Raw genomic sequence first — 24,206 nt, forward strand, 5'->3', positions numbered from 1 at the left:
CCGTCACGTCTATATATGTGAAGCCTTGACAATGGAATCAATTTTAGGTATTATTACAAACAATATTTTATGTAATTTTCGAAATTACTTATGCGTGTCGGCATGCTCAGAGGAAAACATTACATAGTTAGACGAGATATAGGTTTTACAAGTCAGATTTCGTAATATATGAACTGTAAACAATCAGTTCTAAAAAATTCTATTTTCTGTTAAATAGTATAAATATTTTAGTTACCAACATTTACACGTGTTATCACTCAAGAATTATATTTTTTAGTTTAGAAAATTATCTTGTACTTTGTTACATATTACTAATCGCTTTTGATTTTTCAGTTCTGATATTCTGATACTTTCAGAACGATAATTTTATGTGAAAATAACAGCACTACCAAATCTCTTTAATACTCCTTTCAAATGGTTCAAATGGCTCTGAGCACTATGGGACTTAACATCTGAGGTCATCAGTCCCCTAGAACTTAGAACTACTTAAACCTAACTAACCTAAGAACATCACACACATCCATGCCCCAGTCAGGAATCGAACCTGCGACAATAGCAGTCGCGCGGTTCCGGACTGAAGGGCCTAGAACCGCTCCGCCACAGCGGCCGGCGTAATATTCCTTTAAATTTGTCTATTTTGTTTCTGCTAACTATAAATTCATAGATATATTATTACAAATTATTGAAGTTTGTGACTTTGTCGATGACACAGCGTGTTACAGTTCTTCTACACAACATATAACTATGAATAATATATATCGAATGTGGCCATACGATAGTGGAATTCTCGATACTGTGCATCGAGGAAAAGCTTTATGTCGTGTATTCCAATATGATATTCAAGGTTGTTATATTACAAGATTTAGATGTATAGATTTCGTCGATTAGGAAGGAAATCCGCAGATTTGATAACCCTTGTTCGTGGTGTCGTATGGGTAAGCTGACTCATTACCAGGTTAACTTTGGTATAAAATTTGTAAATACTCTAACTTTCAAATTGTACTAATTTGACATTAGAATTACAACGACTTCGATGTTAAATAGATTTCTACGAGCAGAGGTGGATTCTGAACGAACCCTGGTAAATAGCTACAGCTAGGAACGTTGTCGGCTGCGGTGCAGCCTTTGCTCGTTAAGTCGTACCGGGCGCAGCGCCTACCATTTGCACATTCGCTCATTTCCGGCCGCGAGCCCCGCTGGCTCTGTCCTTGTTGATACGTGGTACACACGGCTCAGTCCGCGTGACGTGTGCCAAACACGGCGTGTTCCCCGTCAATCGATGGCTGCCTTTGTCGGTAGAGTGAGGGGTGGAGGGGGGGGGGGGGGGGAGGAGGTCCGAGGCCGGCCATTTGCGTAATCCCCTTTCGGCTTTCCGCTCCTGCCCACAGCCGAACACAGAAGCACGCGCCCAGTTGCTGCTCTAACCTTCCGTGACAGCAGCACTGGCCGAATTAGTTTATCGTAACCTAAAGCCGTGCTAGTTTGTCAGGGCAGTTTCTCTTTCTAGCATAGGTGATGTTCCTGGAGACCACGCACTATTTCTTGTCGTGTATTTATACACTGACAGAAAAAATTAATTAAACTAGAGTAATGAAATTACGGGCATTCATTTGTCTAAGTAACATATATAAGTTATTAACATTGCAAGAACACAGAATAATGTAAGCGAGAGGTAATCCATTGCAAATGCGAAATGGTGGTACGTCAATAGCCGGTATAGCCGCCAGAATGTTGAATGCAGTAATGCAAACGCGAATACATTGTGGTGTACAGGTGCGAGGTGTCGGTTTGTGCGATGGAGTGGTATGCCTGTTCATCTACATATACATCTACATAGATACTCTGCAAATCACATTCAAGTGCCTGGCAGAGGGTTCATCGAACCATCTTCACAATCCTCTATTATTCCAATCTCCTTTAGCACGCGGAAAGAATGAACTCCTATATCTTTCCGTACGAGCTCTGATTTCCCTTATCTTATCGTGGTGATCGTTCCTCCCTATGTAGGTCTGTGTCAACAAAATATTTTCGCATTCGGAGGAGAAACTTGGTGAATGGAATTTCGTGAGAAGATTCTGTCGCAACGGAAAATGCCTTTCTTTTAATGATATCCAGCCCAAATCCTGTATCATTTCCGTGACACTCTCTCCCATATTTCGCGATAACACAAAACGTGCTGCCTTTCTTTGAACTTTTTCGATGTTCTCCGTCAGTCCTATCTGGTAAAGATCCCACACCGTGCAGCAGTGTTCTAAAAGAGGACGGACAAGCGTAGTGTAGGCAGTCTGCTTAGTAGGTCTGTTCCATTTTCTAAGTGTCCTACCAATAAAATGCAGTCTTTGGTTAGCCTTCACCACAACATTTTCTATGTGTTGCTTCCAAGTTAAGTTGTTCGTATTTAGTTGAATTTACGACTTTTAGATTAGACTAATTTATCGTGTAACTGAAGTATAACGAGATCCTTTTAGAATTCATGTGTATGACCTCACACTTTTGGTTATTTAGGGTCAACTGCCACTTTTCGTACCATTCGGATATTTTTTTCTAAATCGTTTTGCAGTTTGTTTTGATCTTCTGATGACTTTGTTAGTCGATAACGGCAGCGCCATCTGCAAACAACCGAAGACGGCTGCTCAGATTGTCTCCCAAATCGTTTATATAGATAAGGAACAGCAAAGGGCCTATACTCTACCTTTGGGAACGACAAAAATCACTTTTTTACTCGATGACTTTCCGTCAATTACTACAAACTGCGACCACTCTGACAAGAAATCGCAAATTCAGTCACATAACTGAGACGATATTCGATAAGCACGCAATTTCACTACGAGCCGCTTGTATGGTACAGTGTCAAAAACCTTCCGGAAATCCAGAAATACACTTGTTCGGACAATACAGGGACGGTTAATGCTGGTTATGGATGACGCTAGAGTTGTCGTCCGATGATGTTCCATATGAGATCAATTAAAGACAAACCTAGTGATCGAGCAGGCCAAGCGACATGTCGACACACTGTAGAGCATGCTCGGTTGCAGCAGCGGTATGTAGCCGAGTGTTATCCTGTTGGAAAACAGTCCCTGAAATGCTGTTCATAAATGGCGCACACAGTCAGTGTGAGTGGGATAACAAGGACAGTGGTCCTGCAGTCATACGAAATCGCACCCCAGACCATAGCTCCAGGATTAGGTCCAGCGCGTTTGGCTAACGGACACGATTGTTGCTTGCCCTCAAATAGCGTGCTCCTAACCAATACTGGCACCGAGGTACAACCAGTTCTCGTCAGAAAACACAACAGACCTCCACCATGCCCTCCAATGAGCTCTCGTTTGACACGATTTAAGTCGTAAATGGCGGTGGTTTGGTTTCAGTGGAATGCAGGCTACAGGGCGTCTGGCTCGGAGCTGTACTTAAAATAGCCGATTTGAAACAGTTCGTTGTGTCACCGCAGCGCCAGCTGCTGCTCAAATTGCTGCTGCAGATGCAGTGCTGTGCTCCAGAGCCATATACAGAATACTATGATGTTTCCTGTCGGTGGTGCCACGTGGCCGTCTGGGACCTGGTCTTCTTGCAACCTACATGCTCGTAACCACCGCTGCCAGCAATCACGTCCAGTGACTACGTTCGTGCTAAATCTTTCTGCAGTATCGCGGAAAGAACATCCAGCTTTTCGTAACTCTATAACGCGATCTCGTTTAGACTCAGCGAGATGTTGACCTCTACATCTACGTCTACATTTATACTCCGCAAGCCACCCAACGGTGTGTGGCGGAGGGCACTTTACGTACCACTGTCATTACCTTCCTTTTCCTGTTCCAGTCGCGTTTGGTTCGCGGGAAGAACGACTGCCGGAAAGTCTCCGTGCGCACCCTAATCCCTCTAATTTTACATTCGTGATCTCCTCCGGAGGTATAAGTAGGGGGAAGCAATATATTCGATACCTCATCCAGAAACGCACCCTCTCGAAACCTGGACAGCAAGCTACACCGCGATGCAGAGCGCCTCTCTTGCAGAGTCTGCCACTCGAGTTTGTTAAACATCTCCGTAACGCTATCACGCTTACCAAACAACCCTGTGACGAAACTCGCCGCTCTTCTTTGGATCTTCTCTATCGCCTCTGCCAACCCGACCTGGTACGGATCCCACACTGATGAGCAATACTCAAGTATAGGTGTTTTGTAAGCCACCTCCTTTGTTGATGGACCACATTTTCTAAGGACTCTCCCTATGAATCTCAACCTGGCACCCGCCTTACCAACAATTAATTTTATATTATCATTCCACTTCAAATCGTTCCGTACGCGTACTCCCAGATATTTTACAGAAGTAACTGCTACCAGTGTTTGTTCCGCTATCATATAATCATGCAATAAAGGATCCTTCTTTCTATGTATTCGCAATACATTACATTTGTCTATGTGAAGGGTCAGTTGCTACTCCCTGCACAAAGTGCGTATCCGCTGCAGATCTTCCGGCATTTCGCTGCAATTTTCTAATGCCGCAACTTCTCTGTATACTGCAGCATCATCCACCAAAAGCCACATGGAACTTTCGTCACTACCTAGTAGGTCATATGATAGTGGCGTATTTGTCACTTTAAAGGCATTCTTCACTAAAGTGAACTCACCAAGTCCCGTCTCAAAGGTAACTAACACCTACGACCGTTACAGCGTGTCTTTAAAGCAAACCTGATTACCGGCCGCGGTGCTCTCGCGGTTCTAGGCGCGCAGTCCGGAACCGTGCGACTGCTACGGTCGCAGGTTCGAATCCTGCCTCGGGCATGGATGTGTGTGATGTCCTTAGGTTAGTTAGGTTTAAGTAGTTCTAAGTTCTAGGGGACTGATAACCACAGCAGTTGAGTCCCATAGTGCTCAGAGCCAGCCAAACCTGATTTGCATCCTCGTAGTGGCGCTACCGGCTACTACCCAATAAACATATCCATTACGTACCACAACTCCTTCTTGGTGATGTGTGTATGTCAGCCAGCTAAGTTGAAGTAGGATTGGGCTCACTATCGTGCAATGGTTGAGGCATGTAGCAGTAATGAAACGCGTATGGTACAAAATACGAATAGACATCGTCTTTCAGATGTAGAAACACACCTACCAACTTTCGTTTATACAGGGTGAGTACCAACTTTCGTTTATACAGGGTGAAGCGAAATTCACGCACTCGGGCTTCGCAGCGCGACTCCTCACATGCCAGCGATATAAAAACGTCTGTCACAAAATTTCGTCTGGCGAGTTCGTCCGGCAGAAAAAGGACGTTAAAGAGTTGCAATCTGTCAACACTGTAACTAATGTACAGTAACTAACTCCGTCATGTGATTTGCGTTGTACAGTTGTACAGTTGGCGCAGTGGATAGCGTTTTGGTTTAGCATGCAGGAGGTCGAGGGTTCGAGCCTGGGTCCGAGCAAAAGTTTTTTGTTTGGTAAATGGAGTCGAGGTGGTACGGTATCTGGCATCTTAATCGCCAACAGCGACTGCAGCGGGGCCTCTGGAAAACATTTGCACTTACATACTACAATCGTAAAAATGGAAGATTGGTCAGCTTCGAAAGAAGCCCTTTCCACGTCGTGGGTTCGAATTTATACGCACCACTTCATCTATTAGATGCGAAACCTCTTTTCTTTGTACCTTCTTTCACATAGATTAGTATCAACTATTATTCTTGCCTCGTTCAGGTCCATTACATTTCGTTAGGCCCTTACGTTATCAGTAGGACTAGCAATAAATAATGTCCAAACTCGGTTACTATTTCTATGTGTTATCACCATGGTCCTATTAATTCTTTCAACTGTATATTTCTTATTTGTCGAACCACGTATCTGTTGTGTTCAGCATTACAAAATGTTGTAGATTTAGGATACATGTGACATAATAAACTGTATATATTACAGTATTAAATATCAGAATGAAATTAGCAAATAAAAATAATGCGTCCCAACCCAAGCTCGAACCTTCGACCTACTTTACGCTAATCCAGAACTCTATCCCCTGCACAGCACAAGTGATGTGTGCTGTCAGAGGTAGTTCATGTGGTTACAGTGTTGCCAGATTGCCACTATTTAACGCCCTTTTTCTTCCAGATGTACTCGCCGGACGAAATTTTGTGAGAGACATGTTTTTATCGCTGGCACGTGAAGAGTCGCGCTGCGGGGCCTGAGTGCACGAATTTCGCTTCACGATGTATAGCACTACTCCTTCTTGGTTTCACGATTTTTTCCGTCTATGTATGTTTCTGTTCAGTTGTATTCAACACACAAGAATATATTATAGCAAGTTATGTATTTTTTTCTTTTTTCCGCTGATATTTGAGAACGAGTCACCGAACCCCTCCTCACGCCCCTCCACCTCCTGCTATTTAAACTTCCATGAAGCAACGCCACGGCTAACTGAATACTATGAACTCAACCAAGGAGCGGCGTCATCATTAGCTTAGACACAAGAAGCGCGCGTGAGGAACGCCCCAATTAACTGCACGTTGATGATGGATAAGTCTTTTGCGCAATCGTTCAACTAAAAAGAAAAAATATCAACCGTCTATCTTATTTGTTATCGTTGTAGAGAAGGAGTCGCTTGCCGTGAATTGCGATATTGTGTTTGAGAATTTTGTGTCTGGAAATTACCTCATTTCATTTCCAGGGTCAATCGGCTAACTTATAGCATCGTAGTTATTTTACTTTAAGATTTGGACTTTGTTTTTTATATCATTGGTAAATTTACTGTTTAACTTGTTCAGTTCTTGCACTTGAAAAATTTCAAATTACATACTACCTTATATTTTGGATGAAACCTGATTATGTATGTAGGACTTCATCTGTGGTGCTACATTTTGCCGTGAACCGTAGTTTAGGTTCGCGTAACGTAGTAATTACGACATCACAGCTTGTTCAAACACGTCGGCTATTTCCCACCCTCTGAACTTTCTTTCTTTACACTTTCACTTTTATCGTGGATTGTCTCATTATGATACTGTCACAAAATTTTCTCTCTCCTTCTGAAGGCTATATTTGAAACCAGTACTTTTCACACAATGACTGGTCGACAAAGACGTTAAACAACGGGAGATCTATCTTATACACGCAACGAAACAGTCGGTGATTTCGAGGGAAAGGGAGATGTGCTTCATAGGTTCATGGGCATCGCGTCGGATAATGCTATGGAAGCTGCGCAATAATTTGACGGGGAAGCTGCTCGTCACTGCAGATGCTTACTGAAATGTTGCTGTTTTTTTTTTCCTTCATCGTAATTTCATGCCTCAGATGAGGCAGGCTGGCAGCGGCCTACAGACGCCGCTCTTCGGCCGATAGATAGAACAGATAGATATAGAAAACATAAAAAGCATGGTAATACATGATGAACATTACATGATATATTGAAAGCCATTCGACGGAAGGCATGGTACACAAAGCTTGTCACCAGTAGAATAGACAAAGACATCCAGTTGGAGATGCGAATGTGGGTGGACACCAATGAAAACACTACACCACACAATGGAGAAACACTGACGCATGGAAACACTGGTGACAATCATCAACGAAGCACTCACAAACACACTGATTAAGGGGAGTGGCCTACCTCCAGGTGGAAGGGAGAGGAAGGAGGGCAGGAAGAAAGGGAGGTGGAGCCAGTGGGAGAAAGAAGGGAGAGTGGGGGGAGGGGAGAGGGGAGGGGTTGGAAGCCTGAGGAGGGAGGTGGAAGCGAGAGACCTTGGAGAGAGGAGGGGGGAAAAGGAAGGTGAGGAGGCAGAGAGAGAGCTCTGGGGGAAAAGGGGGGAATGGGAGGGGAGAGTCAGAGCTGGTAGGAGGGGTAGATGGAGGGTACAAGGACATCATCAAGAAGGGGTAATTGACGGAAGCCACTTTGGGCAAGGGTATGGAAGGTGTGAAGATGGAGAGCAGGTGGGATGCAGGAATACAGGCGCTGCAACGGGCTGGGATGGGCAAGGATGGGAGAGACAAGAGGGTGTGGGGGATCGAGCTTGAGGGGGGGTGTAAAGGATCCGTATCCATTCAAGGAAAAGGAGAATGTGCAGGAAGGGTATCAAGTTGTATAGGATCCACGTGGGGGATGCGAGATGGATGCGATAGGCGAGGCGAAGCACATGGCGTTCAAGGATTTGGAGGGGGTTATAGTAGGTGGGTCAGTGAAGGTGGGTCAGTGAAGCAAAGTGGAAGGAAGACAAGGATTTCTGGTCAGATGAGTATCGGGTAATATCAACAGCAGCAGAAAATGGTATAACAGGTGTAGGATTCGTTATGAATAGGAAGGTAGGGCAGAGGGTGTGTTACTGTGAACAGTTCAGTGACCGGGTTGTTCTAATCACAATCGAAAGCAGACCAACACCGACAATGATAGTTCAGGTATACATGCCGACGTCGCAAGCTGAAGATGAACAGATAGAGAATGTGTATGAGGATATTGAAAGGATAATGCAGTATGTAAAGGGGGACGAAAATCTAATAGTCATGGGCGACTGGAATGCAGTTGTAGGGGAAGGAGTAGAAGAAAAGGTTACAGGAGAATATGGGCTTGGGACAAGGAATGAAAGAGGAGAAAGACTAATTGAGTTCTGTAACAAGTTTCAGCTAGTAATAGCGAATACCCTGTTCAAGAATCACAGGAGGAGGAGGTATACTTGGAAAAGGCCAGGAGGTAAGGGAAGATTTCAATTAATCATGGTCAGACAGAGATTCCGAAATCAGATACTGGATTGTAAGGCGTATCCAGGAGCAGATATAGACTCAGATCACAATATAGTAGTGATGAAGAGTAGGCTGAAGTTCAAGACATTAGTCAGGATGAATCAATACGCAAAGAAGTGGGATACGGAAGTACTAAGGAATGACTAGATACGTTTGAAGTTCTCTAACGATATAGATACAGCAATAAGGAATAGCGCAGTAGGCAGTACAGTTGAAGAGGAATGGACATCTCTAAAATGGGCCATCACAGAAGTTGGGAAGGAAAACATAGATACAAAGACGGTAGCTGCGAAGAAACCATGGGTAACAGAAGAAATACTTCAGTTGATTGATGAAAGGAGGAAGTACAAACATGTTCCGGGAAAATCAGGAATACAGAAATACAAGTCGCTGAGGAATGAAATAAATAGGAAGTGCAGGGAAGCTAAGACGAAATGGCTGCAGGAAAAATGTGAAGACATCGAAAAAGATATGATTGTTGGAAGGACAGACTCAGCATACAGGAAAGTCAAAACAACCTTTGGTGACATTAAAAGCAACGGTGGTAACATTAAGAGTGCAACGGGAATTCCACTGTTAAATGCAGAGGAGAGAGCAGATAGGTGGAAAGAATACATTGAAATCCTCTATGAGGGTGAAGATTTGTCTGATGTGATAGAAGAAGAAACAGGAGTCGACTTAGAAGAGATAGGGGATCCAGTATTAGAATCGGAATTTAAAAGAGCTTACGGTCAAATAAGGCAGAAGGGATAGATAACATTCCATCAGAATTTCTAAAATCATTGGGGGAAGTGGCAACAAAACGACTATTCACGTTGGTGTGTAGAATATATGAGTCTGGCGATATACCACCTGACTTTCTGAAAAGCATCATCCACACAATTCCGAAGACGGCAAGAGCTGACAAGTGCGAGAATTATCGCACAATCAGCTTAACAGCTCATGCATCGAAGCTGCTTACAAGAATAATATACAGAAGAATGGAAAAGAAAATTGAGAATGCGCTAGGTGACGATCAGTTTGGCTTTAGGAAAAGTAAAGGGACGAGAGAGGCAATTCTGACGTTACGGCTAATAATGGAAGCAAGGCTAAAGAAAAATCAAGACACTTTCATAGGATTTGTCGACCTGGAAAAAGCGTTCGACAGTATAAAATGGTGCAAGCTGTTCGAGATTCTGAAAAAAGTAGGGGTAGGCTGTAGGGAGAGAAGGGTCATATACAATATGTACAACAACCAAGAGGGAATAATAAGAGTGGACGATCAAGAACGAAGTGCTCGTATTAAGAAGGGTGTAAGACAAGGCTGTAGCCTTTCGCCCCTACTCTTCAATCTGTACATCGAGGAAGCAATGATGGAAATAAAAGAAAGGTTCAGGAGTGGAATTAAAATACAAGGTGAAAGGATATCAATGATACGATTCGCTGATGACATTGCTATCCTGAGTGAAAGTGAAGAAGAATTAAATGATATGCTGAACTGAATGAACAGTCTAATGAGTACACAGTATGGTTTGAGAGTAAATCAGAGAAAGACGAAGGTAATGAGAAGTAGTAGAAATGAGAACAGCGAGAAACTTAACATCAGGATTGATGGTCACGAAGTCAATGAAGTTAAGGAATTCTGCTACGTAGGCAGTAAAATAACCAATGACGAACGGAGCAAAGAGGACATAAAAAGCAGACTTGCTATTGCAAAAAAGGCATTTCTGGCCAAGAGAAGTCTACTAATATCAAATACCAGCCTTAATTTGAGGAAGAAATTTCTGAGGATGTACGTCTGGAGTACAGCATTGTATGGTAGTGAAACATGGACTGTGGGAAAACCGGAACAGAAGAGAATCGAAGCATTTGAGATGTGGTGCTATAGACGAATGTTGAAAATTAGGTGGGCTGATAAGGTAAGGAATGAGGAGGTTCTACGCAGAATCGGAGAGGAAAGGAATATGTGGAAAACACTGATAAGGAGAAGGGACAGGATGATAGGACATCTGCTAAGACATGAGGGAATGACTTCCATGGTACTAGAGGGAGCTGTAGAGGGCAAAAACTGTAGAGGAAGACAGAGATTGGAATACGTCAAGCAGACAATTGAGGACGTAGGTTGCAAGTGCTACTGTGAGATGAAGAGGTTAGCACAGGAAAGGAATTCGTGGCGGGCCGCATCAAACCAGTCAGTAGACTGATGACCAAAAAAAAAAAGTATGTGGGAGGGGCGGAAATCCAGGTGGAATGGGCGTAGCAGAGGATGGGGTGGATGAGGGATTTAAAGTGTGGAGGATAGTGGAGGAGTCCAAACCCCATGTCTGGCCAGAGAGGAGTTTAAGGAGATGGAGTCGGGTAAGTGCCTTGGCTTGGACTGTTAGGAGATGGAGGGCCCAGGAAAGGTGGCAGTCGAGGGTGACACCAAGGTACTTGAGGGTGGGGTTGAGGGTAATGGGGCGGTCATAGATGGTAAGGTAAAAATCCGGGACACAGAAGGAAGGGGTGGTGTTGCCTATGAGGATTGCCTGGGTTTTTGAAGGACTGATCTTGAACAGCCACTGGTTGCACCAAGCGGTGAACAGGTCAAGGTGGGATTGGGGAAGGCGCTGGGAGTGTTGGAGGGTGGAGTTGAGGGCAAGGCAGTGTCATCTGCAAATTGAAGTAGGTGGACAGGGGATTGGAGTGACGGCATGTTTGCCATATACAGAGGGTAGAGAAGAGGGGAGAGGACGGAGCCCTGGGGCACACCGGCGGAGGGGTAGAAGGCATAGGAATCAGTACTGTGGATGGTAATATAGGAAGGGGGACGGGAGAGGAAGGAGGCGATCATACGGACGTAACTGACGGGAAGGGCGAAGATTTGGACCCTGAAGAGGAGATCGGAATGCCAGACACGCTCGTATGCACGTTCAAGATCAAGGGATACGAAGATGGTGGAGCGACGGGAATTGAGTTGGCTGGAGAGGAGGTGAGTGAGATGACAGAGAAGGTCATCAGCAGAGAAGGAGGGCCGGAAGGCACGTTGGGTGAGGGGGAGGAGGCGGTGTAGGTGGAGGTGGAAATGTTGCTGCAATGGCTCGCCAATATACAGAGTGAGTCACCTAACGTTACCGCTGGATATATTTCGTAAACCACATCAAATACTGACGAACCGATTTCACAGACCGAACATGAGGAGAGGGGCTAGTGTAATTGTTTAATACAAACCATACAAAAATGCACGGAAGTATGTTTCTAACACAAACCTACGTTTTTTTTAAATGGAACCACGTTAGTTTTGTTAGCACATCTGAACATATAAACAAATACGTAATCAGTGCCGTTTGTTGCATTGTAAAATGTTAATTACATCCGGAGATATTGTAACCTAAACTTGACGCTTGAAACCTCCGACGTTCAGTTGTGTGTTGTAACAAACACGGGCCACGGTCGGCGAGCAGCATCTGCAGGGACATGTTTACGATGACGACCGTGTTTACGAGTGTGGCTGTTGTGTGCGCACTGTTGTGGTTTGGTCTAGCTGTCGAAGTGTCCGCATGTAGCGCTTGCTGCTATTATTATTCTGCATTCGTCTCCGCACGCAGATCAACTGTATTACACCGTGTTACCAGACGTCTGCGATAGTGTAGTGTTGTAGGAACTGTGACCATGGTGTATTCGAACTCTGAAAAGGCGGAAATGATACTCATCTAAGGCAAAACATCTACCGCCAACTGTATGCAACAGGTATGGTCGTAGAACGCAAACGGGTCCGTAACAGGCCCGTCACTGGAGAAGCGGGTGCAGTTGGTGTGTTAGCTGCTGTTGCCATGAACCCACAGATGAGTACACCGCTTTCACCCGTTTCATATGTCGCTACATCAGCAATTACATGGTGATGATTTTAATCATCGAGTGCAATTCTGTCACTGGGCATTAACAGAGAATGCGTCGCAGTTCTACCTGTTTACCGATGAAGCTGGTTTCACAAACCACGGGGCAGTGAATCTACGGAACACGCATTACTGGTCCGTGGACAATCCTCGCTGGCTCAGACAGGTAGAGCGACAGCGACCGTGGACTGTAAATGTATGGTGTGGAACCATTGGCGACCACCTCATTGGTCCTCACTTCATTGCAGGGGCCCAAACAGCTACAACATACATCGCGTTTCTACAGAATAATCTGCCAACGTTGCTCGAAAATGTCCCACTGGAAACGCGTCGACGTATGTGGTATCAGCATGAAGGTGCACCTGCACATTCCGCAATTAACACTAGGCTGACCCTTGACAGGATGTTCGACGGGCGTTTCATAGGACGTGGAAGACGCATAAATTGGCCAGCCCGTTCTCCTGATCTTACACCTCTGGACTTCTTTCTGTGGGGTACGTTAAAGGAGAATGTGTACCGTGATGTGCCTACAATCCCAGAGGATATGAAGCAACGTATTGTGCCAGCCTGCGGCGACATTACACCAGATGTACTGCGGCGTGTACGACATTCATTACGCCAGAGATTGCAATTGTGTGCAGCAAATGATGGCCACCACATTGAACATCTATTGGCCTGACATGTCGGGACACACTCTATTCCACTCCGTAATTGAAAAAGGAAACCACGTGTGTACGTGTACCTCACCCCTCATGGTAATGTACATGTGCGTCAGTGAAAAAGACCGATAAAAAGGTGTTGGCATGTGGACGTAATGTGCTGTTCCAGTCTCTTCTGTACCTAAGACCCATCACCGTTCCCTTTGGATCCCTACGTAATTCGGTGCTCTCCGATACACAGGATCTAACAGCGGAGGAGTGGTACTCAAGCGGCAACTTTAGGTTACAATATCTCCGGATGTAATTAACATTTTACTATGCAACAAACGGCACTGATTACGTATTTGTTTAGATGTTCAGATGTGCTAACAGAACTAATGGGGTTCCATTTAAAAAAACGTATGTTTGTGTTAAAAAACATACTTCCCTGCATTTTTGTATGGTTTGTATTAACAAATTACACTAGCCCCTCTCCTCACGTTCGGTCTGTGGAATCGATTCGTCAGTACTTGATGTGGTTTACGAAATATATCCAGCGGTAATGTTAGGTGACTCACCCTGTATATGCCGACTCGCTAGGTAAGCGCAGGCGCCAAAGGTTGAGGCTATAACGCCATCGTATACGAATCATACAGCACGACAACATCCACTGCCCCCTGCCGGGCAAACGGACCACGGGCTTCTCATTCGCGACGCGGGAGAAGCGCGCCCGCAAATAGCGGCTCAGCATGCGCGCGGGCAGTGTTGGCGCCCATTTTAAGTATGCGTACTTTGATTCTCCGTCCGTGTTCCTCCATCCATTCCGTCTTAGCTTCCCTGCACTTACTATTTATTTCACTGCTTCAAATATATCCTAATATTAGTGTCAAAAGATAGCCAAACATCTATCAAAACAAAGTTCAAAGCCACAAACGATATATCTACATACAATTGTTTACCGTACAGTCACATATGCGGTTCGAAGTCGTGCACTATTACAACTGTGTGATGTGGAATTACGCATGGCATGCGATATCTCTTTGACGAGAATAAAGTATCCTCATCCATTGTAGATGTACTCAAGAATGAACCACGCAGGTGCCTAGTAGTTCCTATTAAAGTACAATTTTAAAATATAACCTGGTGAGAAAACTAACAATCTGTATTGATTCCTAGGAATCTAGAGAGGTAACATCTAAATTTAATTAAATAATGTCATTTTGCCCCTTTAAACGGAAATTTATGGTATTTATTTTATTTATTCTCAGTGTTAACTTTATTGCATACTAGCTGCAGTGTCCGGCGTCGCCCGTGATGTTTAATATCTGCCACGCGAAGTGATTCGCTCTGTGTGTTGTTGATACTCATAGGGAATGCAAGCCGCGTGGGAAACCGCAATCATTTTAAATCGAAGGGCATATTGAAATCACTGGGTATCAACGGAATGCGGGGAATGAGCGCGTCATCACCTACAGCATACCGCGTGATGAAGGTGACCTCTATTACGTTCGGCAATAGGTTATTCACGGCCAGCCTTACTCCGTTGCATATATAACAGCAACAGCTAATCAATAAATAAGAGTTTTTAGTCACATTTCTGTCAAATTGTCGAGCTTTCGCTTGTCCCGCGACGTAGTGACGTTTTATGTACTATCTCCAACGCGTGTACTGCCGCTATAATTCATTCTCACGATAGGAATTACAGTCAGTTCACCACAATATATTTCGTTTGTTACGCATTCAATTTTTCATTAATTTTTTTCATTGTTTCATCTGAATGTAGAAATTTGAAGCAAGAATCTTTAGATACTTTTGATAACAACCTTTCCCCTTTATATATTAAGTACATGCATGTTCCATATCAGATGGAAAATATTATGTAGAGAATGACCTTCCTCTTGTCTTGAAGGTGAAATGTGGAAACTTTCGTCATGATTTGTATGGATTACAAAGAAAATGACGCTCTTCTTCATATTTCTATACAGACTGACAATTTGTAAACTTCCTGGAGGATTTCATTTGTTTTACTTAAAGAGAGTTTTCTTGATTTTTCAGAGACTGCACTGCTCCTGCCTTCAGGAAAGTGAATTCTTTTCCGTTGACTAACAACATTTGAAAGTTTTTGTTGTATTTTAGGAAGAATAATGGTCCTAACACGCTGCCCTGAGGAACTACTTTATTGTCTCTGCAGACAACGTGACGACGACCCTCTCGCCCGAAGAGCAGCGTCGCAGGCAGCGGCACAAGGACCTCATCGAGGAGACGGTGGCAGTCGGCATGATGTTCGCATCCAAGGCCTTCGTCCAACTGCTCGCCAACCCCATCGTCGGACCGCTCACTCACAAGTAAGCACCTCCCCTATTCTCTCACTGCCCGTCTCCCGTGCAAAAGAACATTGCTGTCAGCCATATCTTTTAATCGATTATATTCCACAAAAAATTTCCTTTAGCGAAATTACATTGCCCACTTAAAAGAGCCCTCTGGTCTCATTTAAACGCTGTAGATGGTGTAGACCTGGTGCCAATCGGTCACATTACCGCTGACGTAAGTCATGACACTGAAGTTTATGAGCCTGTCGGATGTATGACACCAGTGTGGTAAGATAGGTCGACACTGGACGTGACAGAATGACAGAAAGGAACACACCGTCAATGAAGTTGCACGATTTGTTGGAGTGTTAAAGAGGACTGACCAACGTGTACCCAGGAATGGTCACCACTCGCAGCCATCTAACATGGTCTAAGAACAGTTGTCGTAAAATGATCCTAACAGACAGGGACCGAAGACGACTGGCGCGTCTTGTCAATCAGAATAGTTTTCAGACCTGTCAGGGATTGCTGCTGTCAATGAATGCAGGTCAATTTCAACCAGTTTTCGGACGAACATTTTAAAGGGATCTGCATCCAGTGGATATTGGTAGCCGAGTACCTCGTAAAAGGCCACTGTTAACATCGATATACGGAGTTGCAAGTATTCAATGAGTCAAAGAAAACAGACTGTAAAGTAGATCACTGGAGTTCTATAATAGATGTGTTAGAAAAGTAATGAGACTGACAACACTGCGAGTGATCTCGCACCGCTTTGATGTTCTGTTTCTGTAGACCGGTGTGTTCATCCCTTCCAGCTCTCAGTCCGCACAGTCATCACCTGACTTTTGGGAGCACCGCCAGTGAAGATCTGTTTTTGTTGTGTGTTATGAAAATGGAACTCTGGGATTGAGACCAACGTTATGCCTTCAAGTTTTGTGTTAAACTTGGGGAATCCGTTAATGTGATCTTCGAAAAGTTGAAACAAGCCTATGGGGAACATTCCTTATGAAGATCACAAGATTTTAGCTGGAACATATCATTTTTGGAAGGCCAAGAATACACTGAAGATGAACCTCGCTCAGAGAGATCTTCAACTTTAAAAAATGATATCGAACGTTTCCGTACTCTTGTGAGAGCAGACCGACTTTTAACAATAAGGATGATGGGTGACCTGTTAAACTTAAACACTATCACCGTACATTAAGTTTTGACCAAAATGCTGATAAAAAACATTGCAACTGAGAAGGACGATCGAAGAAAAGCATGCGTTGATCTTATTGAGAGGACTGCCAATGACCACGAATGGTTCAGTCATGTGATCACAGGTGAAGAATGCTGGACTTTTTTTTTTTTTTTTTTTTTTACAGTGGGGTTATGATGCACAAAGGACTGTCCCTCCAGGACAAACTGTCAACCAAGCTTTTTACACAAATGTCCTTGAAATGTTCAGGAAAAGGGCGAATCGATTGAGAACTGACATTGCAGACAGGTGGGTGTTGCATCATGAGAACGCCTCATCTCACCTGGCCACTTTCATCACGGAATTTTTGACGTCAAAGGGTTTTCCGTTGTTGCTCAGGCCCCTTACTCAGCTGATCTTTGTGACTTTTTCCATCTCCTGAAAATTAGAAAATACCTTGAAAGAATGTCATTTTGGCACTTTGGAGAACATTCAGAAGAATGTGACCGACATGTTGAAGGCCTACCAGTTGAAGCCTTCCGGTGCTGCTGCCAAGTCTGGAAACAACTACTCAGCCGGTATATAGTTGCCGAAGGGAACTAATTTGAATGGAACAATATTGATGTTTGGAAATAAAAATTTTGGTGGATAAAGAATCAATCTCATTACTTTTCTCATGCGTCTCGTAGCGTGGTCCAAAGAGTAGCGGTTTTGCCTGTTTCCCAATGATGTTAGGTGTCGAGTACACTGAGGCCCACTGAGGCGTTTCACCTGGAGCGTGTGGAGCGCGTATTTCAGGTCTAAGATAGTTCCGTGTTGCGGTGAGCGTGTTTTCGTACCATGACTTGCCCCTCGCATTCAGGCTACCAGGAACATAAACTAGGGTCTATCTGCAAAAATTCTCGGTAACCAAGTGTTGCCATCTATTCTACGTCACGATATGCTGTGGACACTTTCTGGTTCCAACGTGACAGCAGCCGTGATCACAGAGCTGCACGTAGGGGAATGTCCTATAAACTGTACTACCTTTTAAACTGTACCAGTAACGTAGTTAGCAAACAGTCTACATGGTGACGACGTCTGTTGGTTATACACAGCAGTTTGACAGACAGTGAGAATTCTCTCGTGGAGTGGTTCATGTTTATTTCAGGCTCTGAGGTAGTACATATTTGTTTGTGGAATTGTACTCTCACATGTATTGAAAGGTTATTTATAATTTACACTCCTGGAAATGGAAAAAAGAACACATTGACACCGGTGTGTCAGACCCACCATACTTGCTCCGGACACTGCGAGAGGGCTGTACAAGCAATGATCACACGCACGGCACAGCGGACACACCAGGAACCGCGGTGTTGGCCGTCGAATGGCGCTAGCTGCGCAGCATTTGTGCACCGCCGCCGTCAGTGTCAGCCAGTTTGCCGTGGCATACGGAGCTCCATCGCAGTCTTTAACACTGGTAGCATGCCGCGACAGCGTGGACGTGAACCGTATGTGCAGTTGACGGACTTTGAGCGAGGGCGTATAGTGGGCATGCGGGAGGCCGGGTGGACGTACCGCCGAATTGCTCAACACGTGGGTCGTGAGGTCTCCACAGTACATCGATGTTGTCGCCAGTGGTCGGCGGAAGGTGCACGTGCCCGTCGACCTGGGACCGGACCGCAGCGACGCACGGATGCACGCCGAGACCGTAGGATCCTACGCATTGCCGTAGGGGACCGCACCGCCACTTCCCAGCAAATTAGGGACACTGTTGCTCCTGGGGTATCGGCGAGGACCATTCGCAACCGTCTCCATGAAGCTGGGCTACGGTCCCGCACACCGTTAGGCCGTCTTCCGCTCACGCCCCAACATCGTGCAGCCCGCCTCCAGTGGTGTCGCGACAGGCGTGAATGGAGGGACGAATGGAGACGTGTCGTCTTCAGCGATGAGAGTCGTTTCTGCCTTGGTGCCAATGGTGGTCGTATGCGTGTTTGGCGCCGTGCAGGTGAGCGCCACAATCAGGACTGCATACGACCGAGGCACACAGGGCCAACACCCGGCATCATGGTGTGGGGAGCGATCTCCTACACTGGCCGTACACCACTGGTGATCGTCGAGGGGACACTGAATAGTGCACGGTACATCCAAACCGTCATCGAACCCATCGTTCTACCATTCCTAGACCGGCAAGGGAACTTGCTGTTCCAACAGGACAATGCACGTCCGCATGTATCCCGTGCCACCCAACGTGCTCTAGAAGGTGTAAGTCAACTACCCTGGCCAGCAAGATCTCCGGATCTGTCCCCCATTGAGCATGTTTGGGACTGGATGAAGCGTCGTCTCACGCGGTCTGCACGTCCAGCACGAACGTTGGTCCAACTGAGGCGCCAGGTGGAAATGGCATGGCAAGCCGTTCCACAGGACTACATCCAGCATCTCTACGATCGTCTCCATGGGAGAATAGCAGCCTGCATTGCTGCGAAAGGTGGATATACACTGTACTAGTGCCGACATTGTGCATGCTCTGTTGCCTGTGTCTATGTGCCTGTGGTTCTGTCAGTGTGATCATGTGATGTATCTGACCCCAGGAATGTGTCAATAAAGTTTCCCCTTCCTGGGACAATGAATTCACGGTGTTCTTATTTCAATTTCCAGGAGTGTATTTAGTGAGTAACTACACACTTATTTAGTGATAATATAGCGTAGAAAATTTTATAATCACCCTAGTCAATACTCACTAAACAATAAGTTCAAGTATGGCATTCGCTTATACAAAAAATTGTACCATCACTTTTCTTACATAAGAGGCGATCAAAAAATTTCTCGGTGGATGCTTCGCTATAGCTTATATGCAACGCAGCGCAATTGCGACGCGGGTATAAAAGCACCGACATGAAGGTTAACTCCTGATCTTTCCACATGCGATTATGCGATTTTTGCGCCTTTGGTCCCTTAAAAAAGCCTTCAAGGGTCGACAATTCCTGTAGGACGAGGTTGTGCCGCAGGCAGTTACGGACTTCTTCTCGCAGCAGGACATGGTGTTTTCCCGAACTGGTACCTTCAACCTAGTGCGTCTGTGGGATCATTGCCTCAATGCTCAAGGCGTTTATGGCTGATTGGCATACCGATTCTGGACTGTACAACCTTCGAACGGAAACTTATTCATTGCCACTTATATACTGCACCGGTACGTTTTAAAACGATGGTCACTACATATACACTCCTGGAAATTGAAATAAGAACACCGTGAATTCATTGTCCCAGGAAGGGGAAACTTTATTGACACATTCCTGAGGTCAGATACATCACATGATCACACTGACAGAACCACAGGCACATAGACACAGGCAACAGAGCATGCACAATGTCGGCACTAGTACAGTGTATATCCACCTTTCGCAGCAATGCAGGCTGCTATTCTCCCATGGAGACGATCGTAGAGATGCTGGATGTAGTCCTGTGGAACGGCTTGCCATGCCATTTCCACCTGGCGCCTCAGTTGGACCAGCGTTCGTGCTGGACGTGCAGACCGCGTGAGACGACGCTTAATCCAGTCCCAAACATGCTCAATGGGGGACAGATCCGGAGATCTTGCTGGACAGGGTAGTTGACTTACACCTTCTAGAGCACGTTGGGTGGCACGGGATACATGCGGAAGTGCATTGTCCTGTTGGAACAGCAAGTTCCCTTGCCGGTCTAGGAATGGTAGAACGATGGGTTCGATGACGGTTTGGATGTACCGTGCACTATTCAGTGTCCCCTCGACGATCACCAGTGGTGTACGGCCAGTGTAGGAGATCGCTCCCCACACCATGATGCCGGGTGTTGGCCCTGTGTGCCTCGGTCGTATGCAGTCCTGATTGTGGCGCTCACCTGCACGGCGCCAAACACGCATACGACCATCATTGGCACCAGGCAGAAGCGACTCTCATCGCTGAAGACGACACGTCTCCATTCGTCCCTCCATTCACGCCTGTCGCGACACCACTGGAGGCGGGCTGCACGATGTTGGGGCGTGAGCGGAAGACGGCCTAACGGTGTGCGGGACCGTAGCCCAACTTCATGGAGACGGTTGCGAATGGTCCTCGCCGATACCCCAGGAGCAACAGTGTCCCTAATTTGCTGGGAAGTGGCGGTGCGGTCCCCTACGGCACTGCGTAGGATCCTACGGTCTTGGCGTGCATCCGTGCGTCGCTGCGGTCCGGTCTCAGGTCGACGGGCACGTGCACCTTCCGCCGACCACTGGCGACAACATCGATGTACTGTGGAGACCTCACGCCCCACGTGTTGAGCAATTCGGCGGTACGTCCACCCGGCCTCCCGCATGCCCACTATACGCCCTCGCTCAAAGTCCGTCAACTGCACATACGGTTCACGTCCACGCTGTCGCGGCATGCTACCAGTGTTAAAGACTGCGATGGAGCTCCGTATGCCACGGCAAACTGGCTGACACTGACGGCGGCGGTGCACAAATGCTGCGCAGCTAGCGCCATTCGACGGCCAACACCGCGGTTCCTGGTGTGTCCGCTGTGCCGTGCGTGTGATCATTGCTTGTACAGCCCTCTCGCAGTGTCCGGAGCAAGTATGGTGGGTCTGACACACCGGTGTCAATGTGTTCTTTTTTCCATTTCCAGGAGTGTATTTTAACAATATATTCTAATAACTGTACCGCCATATGTGTTGAAGAAATTGTTGAAGAAATTGGGACGTAATACAGACCTACCTGTGGATCTTGAGAACTAACTGGCGGGTCTCTTTCTGCAACGCGAGTTTCTCATCTCTGGAGGTCCTCGAACTGAGTTGTAAAGGCTAGCCTTTGATTTGGCACATGCAAATGGGAGTACACAAATTTAAAAATAGGACGGCACGTAAACAATAGTATTACAGCTTCCTGCACCCTGAATTATGATTGTGTCAACCAGAAGCTACTTCGACAGCTACAACATTTGGCTTCAACGAAGAAACTGTCTTGAATTTTTTTTCAAGTTCTTTCATATTTAGTGAAAAAACATGGTATTTAATCTATGTGGTTATTCAATATTGACGACATTAGCCTATCCACGATATAGAAACCTCAAAAACACGAAGAGGAAAGCAAAAAGTAGGCGCTAAAACTGGTGCAGAAAGGGGAACAAATACCATGTCTGTTTGTTGCTCCTGCTGTGTGAGTATGTGCCTCAATTTAAGAGAAAACCTGTAGCTTCACCCGTCTTCGAATTACCCTACTTCAGACAGCAGTTGGATGGCTGGTGAATTGTCTGTTCAATGGATGGTGCGCTTCATCAAAACTGTAAAATCCGATTGTAACGGAAAGGTGTTATTAATAGTAGACGGACAAGCAATACGTTCCAAAACTGTGCAAGCTATAACTTCAGCTAAAGATATCCGTGTAATCATGTTCGTTCTACCTCCACACAGGTGACCTACAGGCTACAGCCAGTAGAGACGTGGCATTTTTTAAGCCACTTACAGCTTATTGCAAGCAACAGCTGACAAATGGCTTCGCACAAACACTAACACCAATATTAGTTAGACAAAGATTTTTCTCCCGTTAGGTGAGTCATATGCCAGGGTTGCGATAGTACAATGTTGTCATTGCTTTTGACTGATTTTATCATTCTTGTGGCACTCGCACTGGGAGAACGTCGTAGTAGAAAAGAAATAGGAATCCCAAGTGAACTTTAAAAAAAACTACGATTTTATTAAATATTTGTATTTTATTAAGTCTGCATCTCTATTTGGCGACGAATACTCGTTTACCTACATGCAATTAACTTGTTTAGCCGTGATGTAGGCTGTTTTTCTGCAATTTGTTTTACTCTGAAATTCGTCTATCTTTTCCGTTTGCTTATCAGTATAACCTCCGTATAGTGCACCTGTTCAGTAGGACACGATGTAATTCGCCATAGATATCTGTGAACCCTAAAGATGGAGATACAGATGACTAAATTGTTATTAGTAATAACATAAACATCTCCTTTCCTGTCTTGTTGGATGACGTTAGAAATAACACAAAAACAATTTTTGCTCTCGAAGTCTGTCTTCTGCAAAGCAAAATAATTCCTTGCTTCTACAGCTTTACACTGTCTTTCCTGATTACCTACTTACTTATTTATGTTTTGAAATTACAAAATATGTTTATGGCGACAGTCAACTACAGGGGTTGTATATCAGTATCCATTGTATTATCATTTTTTTTTCAGATAAATAAACAGAGACCGACAGGCGGTGGCATGTAGGTACTGAAACATGCCTGGTGTGTCACCAAAATGAACTGTATTTCGCATTTTTTTTAAAAATTGGTACTTCCGTATTTATCTCGTAAATACGGAGATAATAAGTACAACATGTGAGCAGAGAAAATAATTTTATTTAAATTTTACAAAACACTAAGAATTTCTTATACTTAAACATCTGATTCCTTTAAAACTCTGCATTCAGATACCAACATTAAAATACAGGAGAGTTTTTTGTCCAAACATGATGAGTATGTTCCATAACAGCCTGTAGAATCTCAATGTCTTTTTAGTGACTCTTTAGCTACATAGTTCCATCTTTACGAGACCCATAATTACAGTTTGTTGCCCTTCTATTAGCATTACTAATCTCCTTTCACATCGACGGCTACAGCTTTCTTACGTTCTGATATTTTTTTCTGTTTCAGGATTGGATACAGCATTCCCATGTTCACTGGTTTCATCATAATGTTTATTTCGACCTTGAGTAAGTACATGCCTAATGGATAATCTAAATTAATTATAAAATTTTACAACTGTATCTGAGGGATTACGGCAACGTGTCTGCACCATTATTTTTGCCTAGTTAGCGTATGCTTTGCATTGTGATCCAATTATGCATAAAAGCATCGGCTTTTCTCCTGCTACTCTAAGCGTCAGAATAAACAGTTGATATTTGTCTTGTAGCGATTCAAATACGCAGAATCAGTTCATAATACTACGTCTGCTCTTTGTGTAAGGAGCAACTATTGGTGCATAGGTGTTTCTAGACTTTAAGAATGGGATAGACATATCAGATGAAACATTACGGCAGAATGTTGCAGAATATGGCGACCCATCTATGTTTCGATTTATTTATTTAGTACATCATCTTACGAATCACACATGTTGGCATATAAGGGCTGACAAACACAATTAACGAAGAATGTGTTGTACATGTGTTGAATATATGTCCGCTCTGTCTGACTATTCGGGAAAGAGTAATGGTAGTAGACGACAAACAGTTTACACAGATTTTCACTGACTGAGCTGCAGTTTTTCAAGATGACGGCTCCATGTTTTATAGTATTACCTAGGTATTATGGATGTATTGTACTAATACGGTTCCCAAAATATGACTTCAGTTTCTCACTTGTTGAATAGGTATTACAATGGTATTTTTTCTGTGGACTTTGGTGCCATAAACTGAAAATACAATTGGATATGCACCATTACATAACCATTGCGAACATTATAGCATATACGGTTACTACGAATCCAATTTGCCATAATATACTATCATTTTGAAAAGTATCCAAACGA

General features: G+C 44.7%; 1 protein-coding gene across 2 annotated transcripts in view; it reads left to right on the forward strand.

Annotated features, from left to right (window-relative positions):
- The window catches only part of LOC126467915 (synaptic vesicular amine transporter), an 805,596-nt gene that overhangs the window by 682,413 nt on the left and 98,977 nt on the right, over nucleotides 1–24,206 (forward strand). For both annotated transcript variants that reach the window (XM_050096506.1, XM_050096505.1), the window contains exons 4-5: nucleotides 15,389–15,542; nucleotides 23,333–23,391. In XM_050096506.1, coding sequence (XP_049952463.1) covers nucleotides 15,389–15,542; nucleotides 23,333–23,391 — 213 coding nt within the window. The remainder of the gene's footprint in view (nucleotides 1–15,388; nucleotides 15,543–23,332; nucleotides 23,392–24,206) is intronic.

This window comes from Schistocerca serialis, chromosome 1 (assembly GCF_023864345.2).
Source record: "Schistocerca serialis cubense isolate TAMUIC-IGC-003099 chromosome 1, iqSchSeri2.2, whole genome shotgun sequence".
In the NCBI taxonomy this organism is placed as follows: Eukaryota; Metazoa; Arthropoda; class Insecta; order Orthoptera; family Acrididae; genus Schistocerca; species Schistocerca serialis.